The sequence below is a fragment of the Artemia sp. Qi Xiang Cuo genome, chromosome 3, assembly GCF_049724085.1.
Source record: "Artemia sp. Qi Xiang Cuo chromosome 3, ASM4972408v1, whole genome shotgun sequence".
Classification (NCBI taxonomy): domain Eukaryota; kingdom Metazoa; phylum Arthropoda; class Branchiopoda; order Anostraca; family Artemiidae; genus Artemia; species Artemia sp. Qi Xiang Cuo.
This window is the reverse complement of record NC_142796.1, coordinates 4,334,536-4,358,416: the sequence shown is the minus strand read 5'-3', so window position 1 is coordinate 4,358,416 and position 23,881 is coordinate 4,334,536. Positions and strand designations below refer to the sequence as shown.

The following is a 23,881-nucleotide window of genomic DNA, read 5'->3' as shown; positions in this document are numbered from 1 at the left end:
TTGATTATATAAGACAAATATGAGTAGCCAAAATGGCCAATCAATAATTCTATTTGTTTTATTTTAACCTAAATTTCTTTGTCTCGCATACAAATTAAATCTACCCTTTACGAGCTAAACTCTCTGTTAGAAATGGGAGCTGCTATGACATATTTATGTGTAGATAATGTAATGCCTTTATAACTTGAATTTAATTTAATATAAACTGGAACTAAAAATAAATAGAATATTTTGAAAAATGTCTTAATTTTTGTTATGGATTTATCAAAAAATGACTAGCTTTACTCCCACAAAAGGTATATTTTTATTATCTATGTTTATTGTTTTTTCTATTCAGCTGGTGAATAATGTATGACAGAATGATAGATATATATATATATATATATATATATATATATATATATATATGTATATATATATATATATAATATATATATATATATATATATATATATATATATATATATATATATATATATATATATATATATATATATATATATATATATATATATATATATAAATATAAACATAAATATATACATAAATATATATATGTACATAAATATATATATATATATATATATATATATATATATATATATATATATATATATATATATATATATATATATATATATATATATATATATATATATATATATATATATATATATATATATATATATATATATATATATATATATATATATATATATATTTCCTTTGTCAAACATCTAATACTTTGAATGTTAGACTCGATTCACTAATTAACAATTTAAAAAATGATCTTGACAATGTTAAACTCAACTTAAGCATACCCAAAAGCAGTTTCATGCTATTCTCTTTTTTAAAAAATATACCCCCTAACAATAATTACCTTTGCATACCAAATTTAAATACTGTTAAACTGCTTGGTGTGCAGTTGGACAACGACCTTAAATGGAATTCGCACATTTCCCCCTTATTTAAGTCAGGTTGTTTTCTCCTTAAATCTTTCTCTCTTCTCAAACGTTTCTCCATATCAATCCAAAACCTTAAAATAATTTATTGTTCTTATATAAGACCCTGTCTGGAATATGCTTGCCCTGTCTGGCACCCTGGGTTGACCAAAGACCAATGTTCTAAAATTGAAAGTATTCAAAAAAGAGCAGTAAAAATTATTCCGGGGACGGCCTATACTACATACAATGAAGGTTTGGCTAGACTTGAACTTATTACATCACGACGTCACATCCTTACCATGAACTTTGGTCTCAAGTGCCTTAATTCTGACTATCATCGACGTTTTCTACCTCCCTTTAAAGAAAATCCCCCAACCCTTCCTAATACAAGGCGCAATGCTCTTAGAGCTCCAAATACCCAACTGGACCGGTATCCCCAAATGTTGACCATGAGATACAAAAACTCTTTTGTCCCCTATTTTGTTTCCTATTTTAGTAATCGATATAACTTTTCCCCTGAAATCTTTTTTATTATTGATTCAATTTTTTGTTTTATGTTTATCACATAACATTTGTTTTGTTATGGTAATTCTGACGTGCTTATGCTAGCTTTTGTGCTATTTTAGCCAATAAATCATATTATATTCTATATATATATATTTATATATTTATATATATATATATATATATATATATATATATATATATATATATATATATATATATATATATATATATATATATATATATATATATATATATATATATATATATATATATATATATATATATATATATATATATATATATATATATATATATATATATATATATATATATATATATATAAAAACATTAAAAGATAAAAAGATAAATAAGATAAATAAAAACAAAAAAAGATAAATAAAAACATTACTTCTGGAAACCTTAGCTCCTGTCGCCTTATAATCTTCTATTTCTGCGTCTTTTCTCTTGATTATGTGGATCAATTCCCTTTCTCTATATTCCATTTCAACCAAACTGTATAATAGCGGTAATACAATATCTTCCTTCAACTGAAATAAATATATTGAGAAGTTCTGGCGAAGCTGACGATAGAAGTTAATGATTCTTTTTTTAGTTCTGGTAATGCTGGCCTCTCTTATTCCTTATGTGTGTTCGATGACTTATTTATCTTAATATACATAAACGTTTAATTAATTGATTATAAATGAAATACAATTTTTTTTTTCTACGCTGGAGTACTCATTTAATAATAATCAATAACTCTTGAAGGATGCAAATAAATAATAATTTTTTTAACAGAAATATACTAAGAACAAAAAACAAGGAGAGGCACATACTTTATAATATGTTTTACCTGAAGATTACTTACCTGCCCCCCCCCTCGAAAAAAATCCCCATAGAAAATAGAAATTGAACTATATAGCGAAGTTTGATCACAAGAAAATGTTTCACGTCAGCCTTCTTATTCTGACTGACGGACAAATTCTTACTCCAATCGGCGGAGTAAATGACCGGTACTTGAATGATATACCCCCGACCAAACAAGTTGTTGATTCATTGACGCATTGTAGAACCGGGTTTTTTTTTCAAAGAGAAGTGACAGAATAGATGGAAAATATATAATTCGGGCCGTATATTTCCACATTACGGGGGGGCGGGGGCGGGGGTAAAGTATTTGGACAATGTAAAGTTGGAAAATAATTCTTACTACATAATATGCAGAATAATTTTACCTAGCACATTATACATACCAAGCAGACCCGCACCCCCCCTTCCCCCCGCTAATGTGCAAATATATAGCCCAATTTTTTCTGAACTATTATATTTTTTATCATACTTGGGTATATTTCATTAGGATTGAGCGTCAGAGAAACAGGTTCTGTTTAGATGAAGAATATTCAGGTGGGTATATCATACAAGTACTAAATGACCTCAAAGGCTGACAAAAGGTAAAACTTCAATCAAACGAAATATCAAAATTATGTTGGTAGTTTTTGTAAATTGGTAAAATTGGTAATCTTCACAGTGAAATTTCGGTTACGTTTGCATAGAGGATTAGAAGTAAGACGAAACGATAAACTGTTCAGGTGATATCTTTTTGGAGGCGGCGTGCAAGTCTTTTATGAGTGTTATTACTTTATATCTCAGTCATTCATCAGGCTTACGTTTTTATTAGATCACCCTCAAAATTTGTTCCCTAACCATTTTTAATTTTATTCAAAATTTGTACTATAAGTAAAAATTTTATTCTAATTTGTATCCTGGTAATCAATCAATAAATTGATCCATTTTATGGATAATAAAAATAATAAAAATAGTAATAATAATAAAAAATTATGGGTAATAAAAACACAAGGAAAATTATTACTCCATAAAGAACCTTGTTCCCTAAAACTTCTCTATTTTTTGTTCCCCGAATTTCTTCCCTAACCATTTTTAATTATATTCAAAATTTAAACTATAAGCAAAAATCTTATTCTAATTTGTATCCTGGTAATCAATCAACAAATTGATCCATTTTATGGATATTAAAATAATAATTAATAATAATAATAATAAAAACTATGGATAATAAAAACACAAGGAAAATTATTACCCCGTAAAGAACTTTGTTCCTAAATTTTCACTATTTTTTGTTCCGCAAATTTGTTCCCTAACCATTTTTAATTATGTTCAAAATTTAAACTATAAGTAAAAAATTTTTCTAATTTGTATCCTGGTAATCAATCAATAAATTGATCCATTTTATGAATAATAAAAATAATAAATAATAACAATAAAAATTATAGATAATAAAAACACAAGAAAAATTATTACCCTGTAAAGAACCTTGTTCTCTAACATTTTCCTATTTTTTGTTCCTTAAATTTGTTCCCTAACCATTTTTAATTAAATTCAAAATTTGTACTATAAATAAAACTTTTATTCTAATTTGTATCCTGGCAATCAATCAATAAATTGATCCATTTTATGGATAATAGAAATAATAAAAAAAAAATAATTATAATACAAATTATGGATAATAAAAACAGAAGAAAATTACTACCCCGTAAAGAATCTTGAACGGAGAAAAAAACACACACAAATCTGGGTTGAAATATAAAAAAAAAATCTAGAAGAGAATGGTAGACACAGCTACAAAGAAGGAGAGAGAGTTTATGCAACAACAAACAAGTAGAGAAATTTGAAACTAGAGAAAAGAAAAAAAATAATACACTAGCATTAAAAGAGGTATTAAAAGAAACTTCAAATTAACATTGAGAGGGATAAGGTACTAGGGTAGAGTGAAATAACATATAATTTGGGTGATTTTACAGCCCTATTAGTTCACCTAGAAAGAACATGAAAACGATGAGATGAAAAACACAAATGAATAAAGAGTAAAGGAAGGGGGTGCTACCATTTCGACTAACCGTCACAAGCACTAAACGTCATAAAATCTAAACGGAAAATCCGTCAGAACCACTAACCGTCATAACATCTAAAAAGTTTATAAGTTTATATAATAGTAACAAGTATATAATAGTTTAGAAACAAATTTCAGCTATATATTTGCACATCAGAGGGGTGGAGGTAAGGCAAAGCATATATTAAATACGTAACCTAACCTAACCTAGGTACCTTTTCCCCTCTAAACCCCAAAAAACTAAAGTTTTAAAATTTTAGATGTTATGACGGTTAGTGGTTCTGACGGATTTTTTGTCGATGTTATGACGGATTTTGAAGACAAAATGACGTTAGTGCTCCTGACGGTTAGATGTTATGACGCCTTCCAAAGGAAGAATAAAATATAATTGAACAGGCAGGGGAGAGCGGTCTAAAAGCCTAATAAACTAGTTTCAAACTTTGGTTTTCAGACATTTTACGTAATGGTTGGATTCCAACAATGGTTAGATATCATAGGCAGCGTGACAGCGCTGCCTAAGTAAAGAACGATGTGGGCACAATGTATGGCACTTCGTATGGAAGGATTTGTCGTAGAAACTTCGAAAAGGGCTCATTCGATTGGAAATTGGAGTGGCTAGTGCCCTTTTTAATAGTTGAAAGTGATTGGAGGGCAACTAGCCCCCCCCCAGGCCCATCATTCCCCCCCACACATCCAATCAAAATTTTGAGATAGCCATTTTGTTCACCGTAATTGATTTCCAGATAGAAAATATGTTTCTGAGGAGGACACTCCCCCACAACCCTCGGGGCAAGGGTTTTAAGTTATGCCCTGAGGCATAATAAGAACGATGAAGAACATATAAGAACGATGTTGGCACAATGTAGCATTTATTTTTTTTGCTTTTAGAGCAGGGAACATCATATGGAAGGGGTCGTCATAGAAACTTCAAAAGGGGCTCATTCGATTGGAAATCAAGAGTTCTAGTGCCTTTTTAATAGTAGACAGTGATTGGAGGGCAACTAGCCCCCCCTCCTCGCCCATGATTCCTCCAAACACATCCAATCAAAATTTTGAGATAGACATTTTGTTCAGTGTAGTTGATTTCCAGACAGAAAATACGCTTTTGAAGAGGACACTCCCCCACAACCCTCAGGGCAAGGGTTTTAAGTTATGCCCTGGGGGCATATAAGGTTTTTTTGAAGGCGTTGTCGTTGAAACTTCAAAACAGACTCATTCGATTGGAAATTCAAAGGGCTAGTGCTCTTTTTAATAGTCGAAAGTGATTGGAGGGCAACTAACCCCCCCCCCCACGCCCATCATTCCCCCAAACACATCCAATCAAAATTTTGAGATAGCCATTTTGTTTAACATAGTTGAAAGTTCTGATATTCGGTCTTAGAGGATGACAACCACCTTACCAGACCTTAGGGTAAGGGTTGTAATTTATGCCCTGGGGGCATATAAGGTGTTTATAGAAAGCGTTGTCGTTTCCAAAAGTGCTCATTCGATTGGAAATCGAAGGGCCAAGTGCCCTTTTTAATAGTCGACAGTGATTGGAAGGCTTGCCATTTTTAAAGTAAAGATCGATGTGGTTATAATGTATTATTTGTTGTTGTTGTTGTTGTTTAGACCAGGGCACTTCGTATCGAAGGAGTTGTCGTGGGAACTTCGAAAAGGGCTCATTCGATTGAAAATAGAAAGGGCTGATGCCCTTTTTAATAGTCGAAAGTGACTGGAGGGCAACTAATCCTCCTTCTACTCCCATCCTCCCACGCCCACCCCCCCATTTCCCCATTATGTTTAAAAGCTAAATGTTGCCTTAAGATTAAAACAAAATGCACTGTGATAATGTTAATTCCCAATAAGGCATCTCAGCGGTATCCCAAGAGCGACTGGGGGTATTATATTCAATCTTTTGGGGCTACTTCTGCTCGTAAAATTTAACCAAATTTAAATATTGCAGGTGTATCCAACCAATCAACGAAAGTAAAGGGATTGTTTTGCGAATAGTATCAAGTTTTCTACTTCAGGTCAACTAAAGGAAGTATGAAACTAAATTAAACACGACTATTTGTGTCTAGATTTTTAAAAGGGTGTATATTGTTAAAAATTGCTGAAATTGTTTCTCTAGCATACAAATAGCAGGCCCAACTATAAAGTCTTAAAAAACGAAAAAGTTTAAAGTGATATTTTCCTTTTCCCTGAGAAAACTATGTCAATACAAAACGAACAAAAATGAATTAAAAAAACTTTTTCCACAAATTAAATTTTTCAAAGAAAAGTAAAGAACTCATTTAAACAAAAAATGAGCAAAAACAAAATCAAATAATCTACCAAGCGTGAAACTACCACAAATCAGCGTCGATAAATAAATGAAACCCAAATCGAACAGAAATTACAATAAATAACCGAGTCAAACTCAAAATGAGCATAAATTAACATGAGTGGGGCTTAAAACCTCTATGCCCTCCCAAGGTCAGAATATAATTTGCACTTTACTGAAAAAATATCAAGGTTTTTACTTTTATAACTTTAATAAATCAAATAGTATTAACATTTTGATTACTAAATAACAGTATATTTATATTAAACTGACAATGCACATTCATTTGCACATGAGAGAAGGGTTAGTTGCCCTCCAATCAGTTTCGACTATTAAAAAGGGCACTAGATCTTTGAATTTCCAATCGAATGAGCCTTTTTTGAAGTTTCTACGACAACGCTTTCTATAAAAACCTTATATGCCCCCAGTGCATAACTTACAACCCTTGCCCTGAGGGCTGTGGGGGACTGTCCTCCTCAAAAACATAATTTCTATCTGGAAATCAACTACGCTGAACAAAATGGCTATTTCAAAATTTTGATTGGATGTGTTTCGGGAAATGGTGGGCATAGAAGGGGTGTTAGCTGCCGTCCATTCACTTTTGACCATTAAAAAGGGCAAAAGCCAGATCAAATTCCAAATGAATAAGCCCTTTTCAAAGTTTCTATGACAACTTTTTCGATACGAAGTGCCCTGGTCTAAAGGAAACAAATAATAAATAATACATTGTGCCAACATCATTCTTATATGCCTCCAGGGCATAACTTAAAACCCTTGCCCTGAGGGTTGTGGGAGAGTGACCTCCTCAAAAACATATTTTCTATCTGAAAATCAACTACGCTAAAAAAATGGCTATCTCAAAATTTTGATTGGATGTGTTTCGGGAAATGGTGGGCGTGGAAGGGGTTTTAGTTGCCTTCCTATCACTTTCGACTATTAAAAGGGCACAAGCCACTCCAATTCCCAATTGAATGAGCCCTTTTCGAAGTTTCTACGACAACTTTTTCGATACGAAGTGCCCTGGTCTAAAGAAAAAAAATAATACATTGTGCCAGCATCGTTCTTATATGCCTCTAGGGCATAACTTAAAACCCTTGCCCTGAGGGATGTGGGGGAGTGACCTCCTCAAAAACATATTTGCGCTGCCTATGATTAGACTTTTCAAAATGACGAAGCATGGAAAATATATTAGAGCAAAAATCATAAAATTAATACAATTAAAGATATTAGTAGACGAAAAATTCATAAAAATAATGATAAATATTTTTTATATCATCAGACCATCACTTTATTATCATCATCACTTTTGTGCAAGGATGTCCAAATGACAACAAGAATAGACCCAGAACAAATATATATAAATCTCACAAAATTTTGGAATATTTGAGAAATATAATTCTTTTCTTGTGGAAAAACTGATTCTTTAAGCTTCTGACTCCATCCCTCAAAAAAAATATACTTAAGAGGGTTTCTCATCTAAGAAAAAATGTATGGTGGCATAATTGCTCCTTAAGTACCATACATTTTATGGGTAGGCAGTGTGGATGGTATGGGTTGGGTGGTAGTATATGTATATGAATAGTATGGTGTATATGGGTATGTTCTGAAAAAAACTGTTTCTTTAAGCTTTTAGCCCCATCCAAAAAAAACATATGACGGTTTGTCATCTAAGAAAAAATCAATGGTGGCATACTTGCCCTTCAAATCCCACACATCTTATAGTTGTGCAGGGCGCTTCACAGGGTCATATTATGAGCTATTGAACACAAAATTGTTTTGAACTAGAATTCGTAGGCGTTTGCTTTTTAAACCAAAATAAGGATGAACCTCATTGCTTTTAGTACCAGATACGATCTACATGATTTCCTTTGAAAAAAGAAATCTAAAGGGTAAATATGCGCTTTTTCTCGTGTCTACTGCAATAACTATTTTAAAAATCCATATTTTTGGATTCTCGAGGGTGTTTTTTTAATAATTTAATACTATTAAAAGTCATATAAGGTCATTTTACCTTTTCCCCAAACTCATCCCATTAAAATTTTAAGATAGCCATTTTGTTCAACGTAGTTGAAAGTTCTGGAAATTAGGTCTTTGCGGATGACAACCCTCCCAAAGCACTCAGGGCAAGGGTTGTGAGTTATGGCCTGGGGGCATATAAGGTTTCTATAGAACGCGTTGTCGTAAAAACTTCAGAAACGGCTCATTCGATTGGAAATTGAAATGGCTAGAAATAGTCGAAAGTGATTGGAAGACAACTAACACCCCTTCCACGCCCACCATTTCCCCAAACTCATCCAATTAAGATTTTGAGATAGCCTTTGTGTTCCACGCAGTTTAAAGTTCAGGAAATTATACTTTGGAGCAGGACACTCCCCCCAGAGTCTTCAGGACAAGGGATATAAGTTATGCCCTAGGGGCATATATGTTTTTATTGAAATCTTTGTCGTAGAAACTTGAAAAAGGGCTCATTCGATTGGAAATTCAAAAGTCTAGTGCCCTTTTTAATGGTCGAATGTCATTTGAGGACAACTAACCCCCCTCTCACGCCAATTTTTCCCCAAACACATCCAATCAAAATTTTTAGATAGCCATTTTGTTCAGCGTAGTTGATTTCCAAATAGAAAATATGTTTCTGAGGAGGACACTCCCCCAGAGTCCTCCAGGCAAGGCTTGTAAGCTATGCTCTGGGGCATATAAGGTTTTTATAGAACCCGTTGTCGTAGGAACTTCAAAAAGAGCTCATTCGATTGGAAATCGGAGTGACTTGTGCCGTTTTTAATAGTAGAAAGTGAATCGAAGGCAAATAATACCCCTTCTAAGCCCACCATTTCCCGAAACACATCCAATCGAAATTCTTTAGATAGCCATTTTGGTCAGCGTAGTTGATTTCCAGATAGAAAATATATTTTTGAGGAGGCCACTCCCCCACAGCCCTCAGGGCAAGGGTTGTAAGCTATGCACTGACAGCATATAAGGTTTTTATAGAAAGCGTTTTCGTAGAAACTTCAAAAAAGGCTCATTCGAGTGGAAATTCAAAGAGCTAGTGCCGTTTTTAATAGTCGAAAGTGATTGGAGGGCAACTTACCCTTCTCTTATGCCCACCTTTTCCCCAAACACATCCCATTAAAATTTTAAGATAGCCATTTTGTTCAACGTAGTTGAAAGTTCTGGAAACTGGGTATTTGAGGATGATAACCCTCCCAAAGCACTCAGGGCAAGGGTTGTGAGTTATGGCCTGGGGGCATATAAGGTTTCTATAGAACGCGTTGTCGTAAAAACTTCAGAAACGGCTCATTCGATTGGAAATTGAAATGGCTAGTGCCCTTTTTAATAGTCGAAAGTGATTGGAAGACAACTAACACCCCTTCCACGCCCACCATTTCCCCAAACTCATCCAATTAAGATTTTGAGATAGCCTTTTGTTCCACGCAGTTTAAAGTTCAGGAAATTATACCTTTGAGCAGGACACTCCCCCCAGAGTCTTCAGGGCAAGGATTATAAGTTATCCCCTGGGGGCATATAAGTTATTATTGAAAACTTTGTCTTACAAACTTGAAAAAAGGCTCATTCGATTGGAAATTCAAAGGTCTAGCGCCCTTTTTAATATTCGAAAGTGATTTAAGAGTAACTAACCCCCTTCTCACGCCCATCTTTCCCCAAACACATCCAATCAAAATTTTTAGATAGCCATTTTGTTCAGCGTATTTGATTTCCAGATAGAAATTATGTTTTTGAGGAGGACAATCCCCCACAGTCCTCAGGGCAAGGGTTGTAAGTTATGCCCTGGGTGCATAAGAGGTTTTCATAGAAAGCGTTGTCGTAGAAACTTCAAAATAGGCTCATTCGATAGGAAATTCAAAGGGCTAGTGCCATTTTTAATAGTTTAAAGTGATTGGAGGGCAAATAACCTCCTTCTCACGCCCACCGTTTCCCCGAACACATCCAATCAAAATTTTAAGATAGCCATTTTGTTCAACGTATTTGAAAGTTCTGGATATTGGGTCATATCTTATATGCCCTGGGGGCATATAAGGTTTTCATAGAAACCGTTGTTCAAGAAGCTGAAAAAAGGGATCATTCGATTGGAAATTCAAACGGCAAGTGCCTTTTTTAATACTCAACAGTGCTTTGAGGGCAGCCAACATCCCTTCCAAGCGCACCATTTCCCCAAACACTTCCAGTCAAACTTTTGAGATAGTGGCTATCTAAATGAACACATTCAATCAAAGTTTAGAGATAGCCGTTTTATTCAACGTAGTGGAAAGTTCTGGAAATTATGTATTTAAGGATGATATATACCCCATAGCCCCCAGGGCGAAGGTTGTAAGTTTATGCCCTGGGGGCATATAAGGTTTTTATAGATAAAGTTGTCGTAAAAACTTCAAAAGGGGCTCATTCAATTGGAAATTGAGAGGGCTAGTGCCCTTTTTAATAGTTGAAAGTGATTGGAGGTTAACTAACCCCCTCTCACGCCCACCATTCCCCCAAACACATCCAATCAAAATCTTCAGATAGCCATTTTGTTCAACGTTGCAGAAAGTTTTGGAAATTAGGTCTTTGAGGATGACAGATCCCCCCCCCCCCCAACCCACAGGGCAAGGGTTGTAAGTTATACCCTTGGGTAGGTTTTTTATTGAAAGCGTTGTCGTAGAAACTTCAAAAAGGCTCATTTGATTGAAAATTCAAAGGGCTAGTGCCTTTTTTAATAGTTGAAAGTTATTGAAGAGCGACTAACGCCCCTCTCACGCCCACAATTTTCCCAGACATATCCAATCAAAATATTAAAATAGCCGTTTTGTTTAACGCAGTTGAAAGTTCTGGAAATTAGGTCTTAGATGATGACAACCACCCTCACAGCCCTTAGGATAAGGTTTGTAACTTATGCCCTGGGGGCATATAAGGTGTTCATAGAAAGTGTTATCGTAGAAACTCAAAAAGGGCTAATTCGATTGGAAATCGAAAGGCTTAGTTCTCTTTTTAATAGTCGAAAGTTATTTGAAGGCTTGACATTTTTATAGTAACGATCGATGTGATTATAATGTATTATTTTTGTTGTTGTTGATGTTGTTTAGACCAGGGTACTTCAAATCGAAGGAGTTGTCGTAGGAACTTCGAAAAGGGCTCATTCGATTGAAAATAGAAAGGGCTGAAGCCCTTTTCAATACTCGAAATTGATTGGAGGGCAACTAATCCCCCTCCCACGCCCACCCTCCCATTTGCACTTATGTTTAAAAACTAAATGTGGCTTAAGATTAAATCAAAATGCACTGTGTCGATGCTAATTCCCAATAAGGCATCTCAGCAGTATCCTAAGAACGACTGAGGGTATTATGTTCAAACTTTCGGGGCTACTTCTGCTCTTAAAATTTAACCAAATCGAAATAGCGTAAGTGTATCCAAGCTATCGAAGAAATTAAACAGATTTTTTTTGTGAATGGTATCAAGTTTTCCATTTCAGGTCAACTAGAGGAAGTATGAAGCTAAATTAAACACTACTATTTGTGTCCAGATTTTTAAAAGGGTGTATGTTGTTAAAAATTGCTGAAAATTTCTCTCCAGCTTACAAATAGCAGGCCAAACAATAAATTATTAAAAAAAAGACAAATTTAAATTGTTATTTTCTTTTTTACTTAAAAGACTATTTCAATAAAAAACAAACATTAATTAAAAAAAAATTTCCAAAAAATAAGTTTTGAAGAGAAAAGTAAAGAATTTCATTTGACAAAAAATGAATAAAAATAAAATCAAATAATCCACCAAGCGTGAAACTACCACAAATCAGCATCGATAAATAAATGAAACCCAAAACGAACAGAAACTACAATAAATAATCAAGTCAAACTCAAAACGAGCAGATATTAACATAAGTTGGGCTCAAAACCCCAAGGCCAGAACATAAGTTGCACTTTACTGAAAAAAATACATATGAATGTGCATTGTCAGTTTAATATACATATACTATTTATTTATTTATTTTATTTTTAACCCACTGTACAATAAATGTAAAATAGTGGATCAATACAAACAAAAAAAAGAAAAAGAACAACGACAATCTAACCACAAATATAATCACTAATAAAAAAAACGGATAAGACTGTGATGTGGGCCCAACCAAAAACTAGCATCCTGACTGATCTTCGCTTGCACCGTTTCAAGCGAGGACAGAATTGCTGTTGCACCATAACGACCAACAAGGCGCCTATTGTGCACAGCAAGCGGCAAATACAATAGGAACTTACAGTATCTAAAATAATTAACCTTCATTTGTTTCAGATCATGCTTAGTAAAAAGCGGATACAGCCCAGAAGCGGATAAAATCGCATAGTCACAGAAACTACAGTAGAGTTTAGCAAGACCATGCCTATTAAAACGTCCACGGTTTGCAACTATTTTCGCATAACCAGCTTTAAGCTTATCCTTCGAATCACAAATAAATTTACGCCGGATGCTTCCTACGGATTCACATATGGAAATACCAAGCCATTTGATAACAGGGACACTAGGTACCATAAAGGTGTTACAAGCAAGGGGAGTAGCAGGGGGATTAACAGCGTTGAAGAGTAAATATTCACATTTCGAAATATTTAATGATAGGCCTATTTCACTAAGCATAGATCCAACCATGCTAACATTCTGTTCAAGCCTCCTTTTGGAACGACTAGTCAGGAGGAGGTCATCAGCATATGCTAAATAAGACACTTCCGAAAAACCAAAAAAGCAATTGGTGGGAATCTTATTAATCACACTCGAAATACAAGCATTAAAAATATGAGGCGAAAGAACTCCTCCTTGCCTAACCCCGCATTTAACAGGAATATTTCCAAGAGCACATCCATTCTATTTCAATCTCACATAAATGAATTCGAATACCAAAAACGTAACAGAGAAATAATCGATGGGTTTATACCAAGCTGATGTAAAGAATAAAAAGCCTGAGGGTGCAAAACACTGTCGAAAGCTTTAGATATGTCTAAGGCACATATATGTAATGATTGACCTTTCATTTGTACATCCTTAAAAATGAGAGCAAGCACCCGATGTGCATGTTGACAAGAAATCCCCTTTCTAAATCCAAACTGATTAGCATCATAATTTCACAAATTCAATAATATAAGGAAGAAGCACATATTCAAAAAGTTTGCTAATATTGAAGGCGACAGTAATAGGCCTATAAGAATCAAATTTATTTACGTCTTTTCCTCTCTTTACAATTGAGGTAACAGTACCACATAGGAGACTACCAGGCACTAAAGAACAGAAAAGACACATTTGAAAAAGTAGCTGCAAATGTTTTACAAGTTCCCGAGAATCTTTCCGTAAATGAAAAACACTTATACCATCAATATCAATAGACTGAGACTTCAGCCGCCAGATCGAATCAGTAATTATCTCAGCTGACACAAGAGGGACATGCTTTTGTTGCATTTTTTCGGGAAGGCACTTAGCAAGGAGTTGGGAATATCGGCTATGTACAGCGAAATTAACACGGAAAAAAAAATATTAGAATAATGTTGGATCCAAGCTGATTGCGGAATATTATCACTCTTATAATCAGTAAACTTAGAAGAATTCGTCACAAACTTCCACTCTTTCGAACTGTTTGGAAAATTAACTCCAGCTTCACGGACGGACCGCGGTTGTCTTTTATAAGCCATTTTCGTTTTACGTTTAATATCAAAAACAGTACCACGAGAGGGACGCCCACAAGCAATCCAAATACGTAACCATAGCTTGGCCTGATTTTTCACTTTTTTCAAAAGAGGGTCATAATTCCTAACAAACTTTCGTGTGTTGGACCGAATACGTTCAATTGGGACAGCTACTTGTTCGGTTTTTTTCAAACATAAAATGATTTGATGATAATACGTATTCAATTGCAAACGAGCACTGGGTGAGGTAACTCCGCAACAGAGGAGGTTATAAGGCACATTAATGGTACTCAGCAGACTTGCAAGCGTGGCCACATACAGAGGTCAATCACAACGATTCCAATTTCGCCGTTGAAACCACTTTTTTTCTACGGATTGGGGAGCATTTATTACTAGTTTAGATGTGACTGACACACAAAGAGATATGGGTATGTGGTCATAATCTCTTTCATCTTCATCAACGTGGACAGTTGAAGTTGTAATACCAGCAGAGCATACACAGTGGTCATGGTTAGACCGGGAGCCGCTGGCATGTATGTAAGTAAATGGAAGATCTTTTGTCAGAATCCGGAAACCAAGGGGGAGGCACTAGAGCAGTGAATCAGATCGGGGGGAGAACATTGTCATGTCACCGTTCACGTCACCCATTAGTAGCCAATCATAACCAAGTTTCTCAATACCCGATACCAAATTTTCCAATTTTTTGCACGCTTTAACAAAATTGGTGAATGACGCAAGATTATTCTTATTATGAGGCAAATAAACATTGACTAGTACAAGATCACCAAACCTGACGGCTAAATAAATATCATCAGATCCGTAACACTGTGGGGAAAGGGAAGAGAGTTTCCGATTCAGCACGCAAGCCAACCCACCGGAGGGACGACCACGAGTTCTTCGGGCATTTGTAGAAAAAACAATATGGCCGGGGCTACGTCGAAGGAAATTTACGCTCACAGCCGGCAATAAATGTTCTTGAAAAAGGACTACATCAAATGTATCAAGAAGATTATCAATACAAATGTCCTTATCTTTGGTCCCATTAATATTAAAAGAACAAATAGAGATAGCCAAAGATATCATTTGGCAATACCTTTGGTAGCAATAGCACGCAACTTGGGACATCGCAAACTATATGACACATGGTCTCCACCACAATTAGCGCATTTAGGGTACAACTGACAGGGAGAGTCCTTTGATGATTCGTAGGGATTGGAGCATCGGGAGAATTTCAAGACTGGGCTTCTGCAGTTGGCAACTACGTGGTCAGGAGAACGGCATCTATGGCAACAATGCGGGATTAGAAAATACTCAAAAACGCTCAAAAATTCATAATCAACTTTCAATCCAGTTTTAATGGCATTGATCTTAGTTGCAACATCTACAAACGAAATTCTGAGTGCATGGGAAGTTCCAAGCCTTGTTACGTCAGAGACTCCAGGGTATTCAGTAAGGCGAGAGATATCGTAATCAGTGCCTATACCCTTTAATAGACCAAAATATTTCTTTTCGATAAGTTTCGCTTATCGAAAAAACTGATTCGCTAAAACTGAGGGCACAGCCTTGCAAAAATCATTCACGGCCACATTATCGATTCTTACAACAAGTTTGTCGTTAGACGACCGTATGCTGCTAATTGCCTCATGACCGGAGATCTTGTCAATTACCTCTCTACGTTTTGCTGGGTTATTCAAAACCTTAGGCACATTCGAGATAACAACTGTGGCTAGATTATCATTCGCGGGGACAGTAGGTAATGCCGGTAAATTCATATCATAATTTGTGAGCTTAGAATCAATAACTTCTAGAGTTCGGCCGATTTTATTAATCTTGGTAGCTAAGCGTGAATATGCTACAGCCGGTATGGTAGGAACTTCGGTTGGAGGTTGGATCGCATAAATAGGAATAGTTATGTTCTCAGAATCACATTTCCAGATTATATCAATCATATATCTGATATTGTTTGTAATTGCTTTATTGCCAACACGCTTAGGACAACAGTCATCTGGAACTGTAGCTGAATAAAGTTCAATCTTTGCAGTTGAAACAGCCGAATTCTCGAAAAAATCAACCGCATGACTCATGATGATATTGTCGTCAATTCCCGCTTCAAAATTCACTTGGATAAAGTTCAAAACAGGCGAATAAACATACCTGTCATTATCGCTTGCAGCACTCATAGTCCGCTTTAAACCGGTTTATCTAGGCAGGCAATTCACATCACGTCTTATCTTGGCAAGAGCTAAATGAATACTGTTTGAATGAAATTTAGCAATCAAAATGTTAATACTATTTGATTTATTAAAGTTATAAAAGTAAAAACATTAATATTTTTTTCAGTAAAGTGCAAATTATGTTCTGGCCTTGGGAAGGCATAGGGGTTTTGATCCCAACTTATGTTAGTTTCTGCTCGTTTTGAGTTTGACTCGATTATTTCAGGATTAGAGGGTTTTTCAGGGGGGGGGGAGCGATATGATGCTTTGCCAAAAAAATACCAACGTTTTTTCAATTTCTGGGCAATTTGGAAATTTTCTCATGTTTGTCACTAAGCTTTGAAAAAAATGTTTCTTGTGCTTAAAACGTCACTTCTTTCTCTAAATGCTAAGAAATCATCCATGTTTCACGTGTTTTTTATGTCCGTGAGCATTGAGACTGAAACCCCCAACACCTCCCCCCACACTTCAATAATTCCGTTTTTCGGAGCTTACCCAATTTCTACGAAAGAAAAAAATGGGTTCTTCGACATCTTCCCGAAAATTAACGCTAGTAAATGCACAAAATTTGACATGAAACACAATCCCTAATTTTTGTTAAAATAAATTTTCTTGGAGATTTAGGATAGCCCATTTTTTATGGGGGGGGGGAAGGATTTCGAGACAGTAGAAACACTGACCTCCCATCTGGGCTCCTTTGGTTGAATTTCACATGATTATGACTCGTATAACAAGATAAGGACAGGTTTTGCAGATGAAGATGACAGATTGCTAAAGATTATTCTTTTCAGCTATCAATCTAGCGGCAAACACAATGCAGGTCGTCCCCTAATAGGGAGAGGTCGTAAGAATGGATTTCAAGGAAATTGGAACGTCTTGGGAGGTTATAAAGAGAGCAGCTTTGAATAGATTGGGAAAGTGGAGGAGCGTGCGCATCTGTGTTGGCTTCATGCGGTTTCGTACCTTAGTAGTAGTAGCAGCAAGATAAAGTAAATATACCAACCACTTCTTTCGTTTGCAGCTCAGGCTGAAATTCCCGAACAAAAGGAAGATTTTCAAGACGCTGCTTCATTTTTATAACCAGTTTTTGGCTACCATCTTCAGACAAATAAACATCGGAGCCCTGTCTGGCTTTCTGGTCATTCACTGTGGATTCCACAATAGAGACTAGACGTTTGTTTGAAGCTTCGATTGATGGATTTAATGCCTGAAAGAAAAAAAAGAAAACAAGTCTAATACTGATGCAGATTAAGAAAAAAGGACAAAATTAAGAATAGTTCTGCAGCCAGTGAAAGTAGTTTCTATTTAAACGAACAACAACAACAAAACTGTCAGATAAATGCAAGACTACAGCTACATATAGGGCGGGCCATTAAATAGGAGGAGGGGGGGGTCAGAAGATTTTTTGTAGGATTGGCGTAAATAAAATAAAAAATAGATTTTTCAGCAACTTTTGTAACAGCTCTCAGATGGGGAGGGGTATTTGAACTGAACAGGGGATATACACCCTGTTTTCATGCAGCTTGTAGGCTATATAAAAACAAACTGTAAGAGCATAAAACTAGTAAAAAGAAAAAGTGCATATGGAACTGGGAGGATAATAGTATAATAAAAACATAGACCATATTAGCAATATAAAATAAGTATAATTATTATCATTTTTAATTAATGATTAAATAAAAAACAAGTTTTTTAAACTGAAACTAAGGAGCGACATTAAAACTTAAGACAAACAGAAATTATTCCGTGTATGAAAGGGGCTGTCCCCCTCCTCCACATCTCACTCTTTACGCTAAAGTTAGACTCTTTCTCACAACTCTGTTTTTTAAAACAATAAAAAACTTTAGCGTAAAGAGCGAGGCGTTGAGGAGGGGACAGCCCCTTTCATATACGGAATAATTTCTGTTCGTTTTAAGTTTTAATGTGGGTCCTTAGTTTCAGTTAAAAAAAAACTTGTTTTTTGTTTTTAACTTCTGAACGTTTTGAATTAATGCAGCTTTGATTTTGGCTCACTGTACATGAATAATTAGAATGAAATTTGCATATTAATTTTATGGCTTTCTCGAAATTTTGTTCTGACGTAACTTACGAATTAACTTACGTAACGAACTTCTATATTTGTATGTTTTTATTACGTATATTAGAGAGTTTACCCCTAGTCAATACCTCGCTCTTTACGCTAAAGTTTGAATTTTGTTCGAATCACAAACCCCTGAATAACAAAGACCGGTTAATTAGAATAAGCTTTGACTTTAGCGTAAAGGGCGAGGTGTTGACTAGGGGGCGAACCCCCCGCATATACGTAATAATTTCTGTTTGTTTTAAGTTTTAATGTTGCTCCTTATTTTATTAGATTTTTTACTATACTGAACAAAATGGCTATCTCAAAATTTAGATTGGGTGACTTCGAGAAAAAATGAGCGTGGGAGGGGGCCAAGTTGTCCTCCAATTTTTTTGGTCTCTTAAAAAGAGCACTAGAACTTTTAATTTCCGTTCAGATGAGCCCTCTAACGGTATGCTAGGACTACTGAATCGATACGATTACCCCTGCGGAAAAAAAAAAAAAAAAAAAAATGAAAAAAAAAAAAAAATAAAAATAAACACGCTTCCGTGATCTTTCTTCTGGCAAAAAATACAAAACTCCACATTTTTGCTGATAAGAGCTTGAAGCTTCTATGGTAGGGTTCTCTGATACGCCGAACCTGACAATGTGGTTTTTATTAAAGTGCTATGCCCGTAAGGTGCTGTTTCCCCCTTTTTTAAAACTAAGGCAAATTTTCTCAGGCCCGTATCTTTTGATAGGTAAGATTAAAATCAATGACACTTATATATTTGAAATCAGCATAGAAATTTGATTCTATTGATGTATCTATTGGTATCAAAATTCCAGTTTTTAGAGTTTTGGTTACTATTGAGCCGGGTCGCTCCTTACTTACAGTTCGTTAAAAAAATACTTACAGTTCCTTACTAAAGGTCCTTACTTACAGTTATATAAAAAAATATTCAAAAGCCACTCGCCTACATTCCAGAATAGGAAGTAAAAGTAGAGGTGACCCTATTGACCCCACGGGGACTCCTAATATGGGCATAGAGTCCCTAGGGGAGATGGATTTCTGAGAAATTGATTGCGTAATCAAAGTGTGTCAATGACCTCTTTTTCCAAGGTCGATTTATTTGATGTTTCTATGTGTAATAACTCCGGAACGAAGGTTGTACATGCGCATTGAATTCTAACGGGAACAATGTTATTGATCTAGGACTCTAGGGGGAAGTGAATTTCCGAGAACTTGATTGCGTAATCGATCGCGAATGTCATGGTGTCCAGAAATAGTATTTGTTGTTGTTGCTCTAGGCAATGATATGAGTTTCCCGGAAACAGCTAGATCACGTGTTTCCTTCTCAGCCAATCAGCGAGTCGGATACATCCTCCTTCTCAGCAAATCAGAGGCCTGGTAACATATAGTTTCCCCGTTACATAACAATTCGCCCTTGAGATTTCGTATATAACGGACATGCATTGTGATTAAATTATCAGAAAGTATTTTGACATAGTTGATATAACAATGGATAAATTTGATGAACTTGAAGCCTTGGCAACTTCAATTTACCATGTAAGTTCTGATTTAATACATTTTTATTTTCAAAATTATTTTCCTTGGACATCCTCCAGTATGTTCAGCTAAAACGTAAATATATTCCTTTACCCCCAACCCCCCCCCCACATACAATACAAACATCATTATACTCACTAGGAAAACATGAAATATATTCTTTTTACCCTTCCGCCATTGTTTTACAATCCCAAATTCTCGCAAAAAGAAATACTATGTCGTTACATTCCTTCCTTCTATGTCCTAGCTAAAAGCGACCATTGACTTCTATAAATTTTTAATGAAAATACCGCTCTGGTTTTGACATAATGCTCTACGCAAGGTTAAAATTAGCTGTCACCCCTTTTCCTATGTGTTTACGAGCGCGGCAGCCAAAGTCAAAAGGAACTGATTCTCCGTCAAAATTAAATACATAAAATATTTTCTTTTACCCTCAAAACCTAACCCCCCCCTCACTGTTTTACAACAAAACTCTCGCAAAAAGAAATACCATTTCGTTAAATTTATGCAATTTTAATTGTTCTATATCCTATCTAAAAGCGACCATTGACTTCTGTCAATTTTTAATGAAAATGCCGCTCTGGTTTTGACATAATGCTCTACGCGAGGTTAAAATTAGCTGTCACCCTTTTTAAAGCACTTCCTGTAAAAGGTTTCTCAGATCAAAATGGGATGTTTTTCTCCTGTCAAATTAAAGCGGTTTCATGCAGACAATTGCAATTTATTAAGCGCAGGCATATACAATCTCTTTTTGGAGAACCGGTGAAATCTCGTTATTTTCAAATTAAGATCTAACAATATATTTAGGACATTGGCGAAAGGGGGAGGGCAATGCCTTCAATTCTACCGCCATCAGTGTAAAATTAAAACAAACTGTTTCTTCTCATTAAAAGTAATGTCATTTTATTTTTCAGAGAACCGTTTAAATATATTATTTTAAATTTATGTATAACAATATTTTTAGAACTTTCTTTGAAAGGGGGGAGGGGTCAATACATTGCTTCTAAAAGCTTCGTTGTAAGTAAATTATGTAAAGGGGGAGGGCAATACCTTCAATTCTACCGCCACCAGTGTAAAATGAAAACAAACAGTGCAGGGCTAGAAAAGTCTTTGGAAGTTGCATGAAGCTAATATTATGTATAAATTGAATAGCATTTTAACCTATGTTTGCAAAATATATGCCTACAGGTCGATGGGTTAACGATCTAATTTAAAGCCTATAGACCGGAAAATTTAATATTTTTCTAAATGGTAAAAAATAGAAACAATGATTCCTATCCTATGGCTATAGACTACTGATTGTCTAATAAAAACGTTTGATTTCGAAGCATAATATATTTCTCGCGAAATTTCTACTTTTTGCTTTACTGAAAAAAGATAAATGCATTTCGAAACAAAATTATATGGATGAGGGTACTAACTTTCTTTCTGTAAAAAAAGGGGCAAATTATTTTGATACTAATTTTTTTTCTTCTTTTTAAGGCAAATTATGAAGAATGCGTGCCCCCTCCTTCCAAGAAAGCCAGAGATGACGAGACAAGACCAGCCATTATTAAGTACACTGGCTTGACCCCAAAACAAGTACAATCATCTGGACAAGAATGTAACGCCGCCGCCCCGTCCACCTTCCATCATACATTGCCTGGGCCTTCAAGAGCTGCCCCACTTATGCAAGGTCAGGAAGTGGCCCTCCAGCATGCACTACCTGGTCCTTCGGGTACCCAAGTGCAGCCGGGATATACAAATGTAAGCATTTTTACCTACCTATCTATTTCTTCCAATGTTTTTTCTTTTTCACTATTTTTCAACACTGTAAAAGTTTGTCTCAGAGATATTAAAAAAAAAAATGTTATTTTCTCTATAATCCCACACCCATTGTTTTAAATTTCTCTGCCCCCCCCCCCCTCCCTCGGAGATATCTAAATATAATGTAATTTTTGCAAAGAAACCACTCCTCTTTTTTCTAATCTTTACTATGTTCTCTGTTGCTATTGCTTCGATATCTCATATATTTTTAGGTACCTTTGAAACTTAAAATGCTATTCTTCACATACTTTTAAGAGAGATTATTCCTTTTATCTATTGTACATATTGACGTTCTAATTTGCACTGAAAATAGCTTACAAACCATTGCATTGATTTTAGCGAGGGGGAATCAAGCTAACGGTTTCCGACATTTTGACTCAGCGACATTGAGGAGAACTCCCAAGACAATGCAAAGCTACTTCAAAAGAACGAACAAGGAAAATTGCGTCCTGTAAAGAATGCTAAAAATGAAGAAAGTACTAAAAATAGGAATAAGGATTGGGTGCATGTTTGTGCAAGGCAAATTCCAGAACCTCCCTTTCCAATTAACGAAGAGGCTCAGTCAAAAAGTGCCATAGAATTATCCGAAATGGAAGAGCACCAAAAGTTTAAGGATGTGAAATTCGGAGATACTCACCCAATAGAGGATAAAATACAGCTCATCGACATTGAGGAGAACACCCAAGACAAAGTAAAGCTACTTCAAAATAACGAAGAAGGAAAGTTGTATCCTGTAAAGAATGCTAAAAATGAAGACAGCACTGAAAATAGGAAAAAGGATTGGCTGCATGTTGGTGCATGGTTTGGAGGGGTGGCGGTGGGCTTAGCAGCTGCGTTGGTTTATCAAAGATACGGTTGAGGTACCAGTACTAGTAGCAGTAGTAGTAACAGTCGTAGTAGTAGTAGTACTGAAAATAGGAAAAAGGATAGGGTGCATGTTTGTGCGTGGCAAATTCCAGTACCTCCATTTCCAAGTAATGATGAGGTTCAGTCAAAAACTGCCATAGTATTTTCTGAAATGGGAGAACACCGAAAGTCTAAGGATGTGAAAATAGAAGATGCTCAACCAATAGAAGATAAAATACCACTCAGCGATATTGAGGAGAACGCCCAAGACAATGTAAAGCTACTTCAAAAGAACGAAGAAGGAAAATTGCATCTTGTAAAGAATGCTAAAAATGAAGAAAGTACTGAAAATAAGAAAAAGGACTGGGTGCATGTTTGTGCGGTGCATATGCCAGTACCTCCCTTTCCAAGTATCGAAGATGTTGAGTCAAATAGGGTCATAATATTTTCCAAAATGGAAGAACACCAAAAGACTAAGGATGTTAAATTAGAAGGTGCTCACCCAATAGAGGATAAAATACCACTCAACGACATTGACGAGAACGCCCAACACAAAGTAAAGCTACTTCAGAAGGACGAAGAAGGAAAATTGCATCCTGTAAATAATACTAAAAATGAAGAAAATACTTGAAATGGGAAAAAGGACTGGGTGCATGTTTGTGCGTGGCAAATGCCGGTACCTCCATTTCCAAGAAACGATGAGGTTCAGTCAAAAAATGCCCTATTATTTTCTGAAATGGAAGAAAACCGAAAGTCTAAGGATGTGAAATTAGAAGATGCTCACCCAATAGAGGGTAAAATACCACTCAGCGACATCGAGGAGAACGCCCACGACAAAGTAAAGCTACTTCAAAAGAACGAAGAAGGAAAATTACATCGTGTAAAGAATGCTAAAAATGAAGAAAGTTCTGAAAATAGGAAAAAGTACTGGGTGCATGTTTATGCATGGAAAATGCCAGTACCTCCCTTTTCAAGTAACGAAGAGGTTCAGGCAAATAGTATCATAGTATTTTACAAAATGGAAGGACACCAAAAGACTAAGGATGTTAAATTAGAAGGTGCTCATTCAATAGAGGATAAAATACCACTCAGCGA

General features: G+C 35.4%; 1 protein-coding gene across 1 annotated transcript in view; it reads right to left on the bottom strand.

The window, feature by feature from the left end:
• Positions 1-22,176, bottom strand: part of LOC148953675 (uncharacterized) — a 42,776-nt gene extending 20,600 nt beyond the window's left edge. The window contains exons 1-3 of the mRNA XM_089086760.1: positions 22,157-22,176; positions 17,527-17,730; positions 1,861-1,999 (exon numbers count right to left, since the gene is read on the bottom strand). Coding sequence (XP_088942886.1) covers positions 1,861-1,999; positions 17,527-17,595 — 208 coding nt within the window. The 5' untranslated portion in view covers positions 17,596-17,730; positions 22,157-22,176. The remainder of the gene's footprint in view (positions 1-1,860; positions 2,000-17,526; positions 17,731-22,156) is intronic.
• Between the last annotated feature and the right edge of the window lie 1,705 nt (positions 22,177-23,881).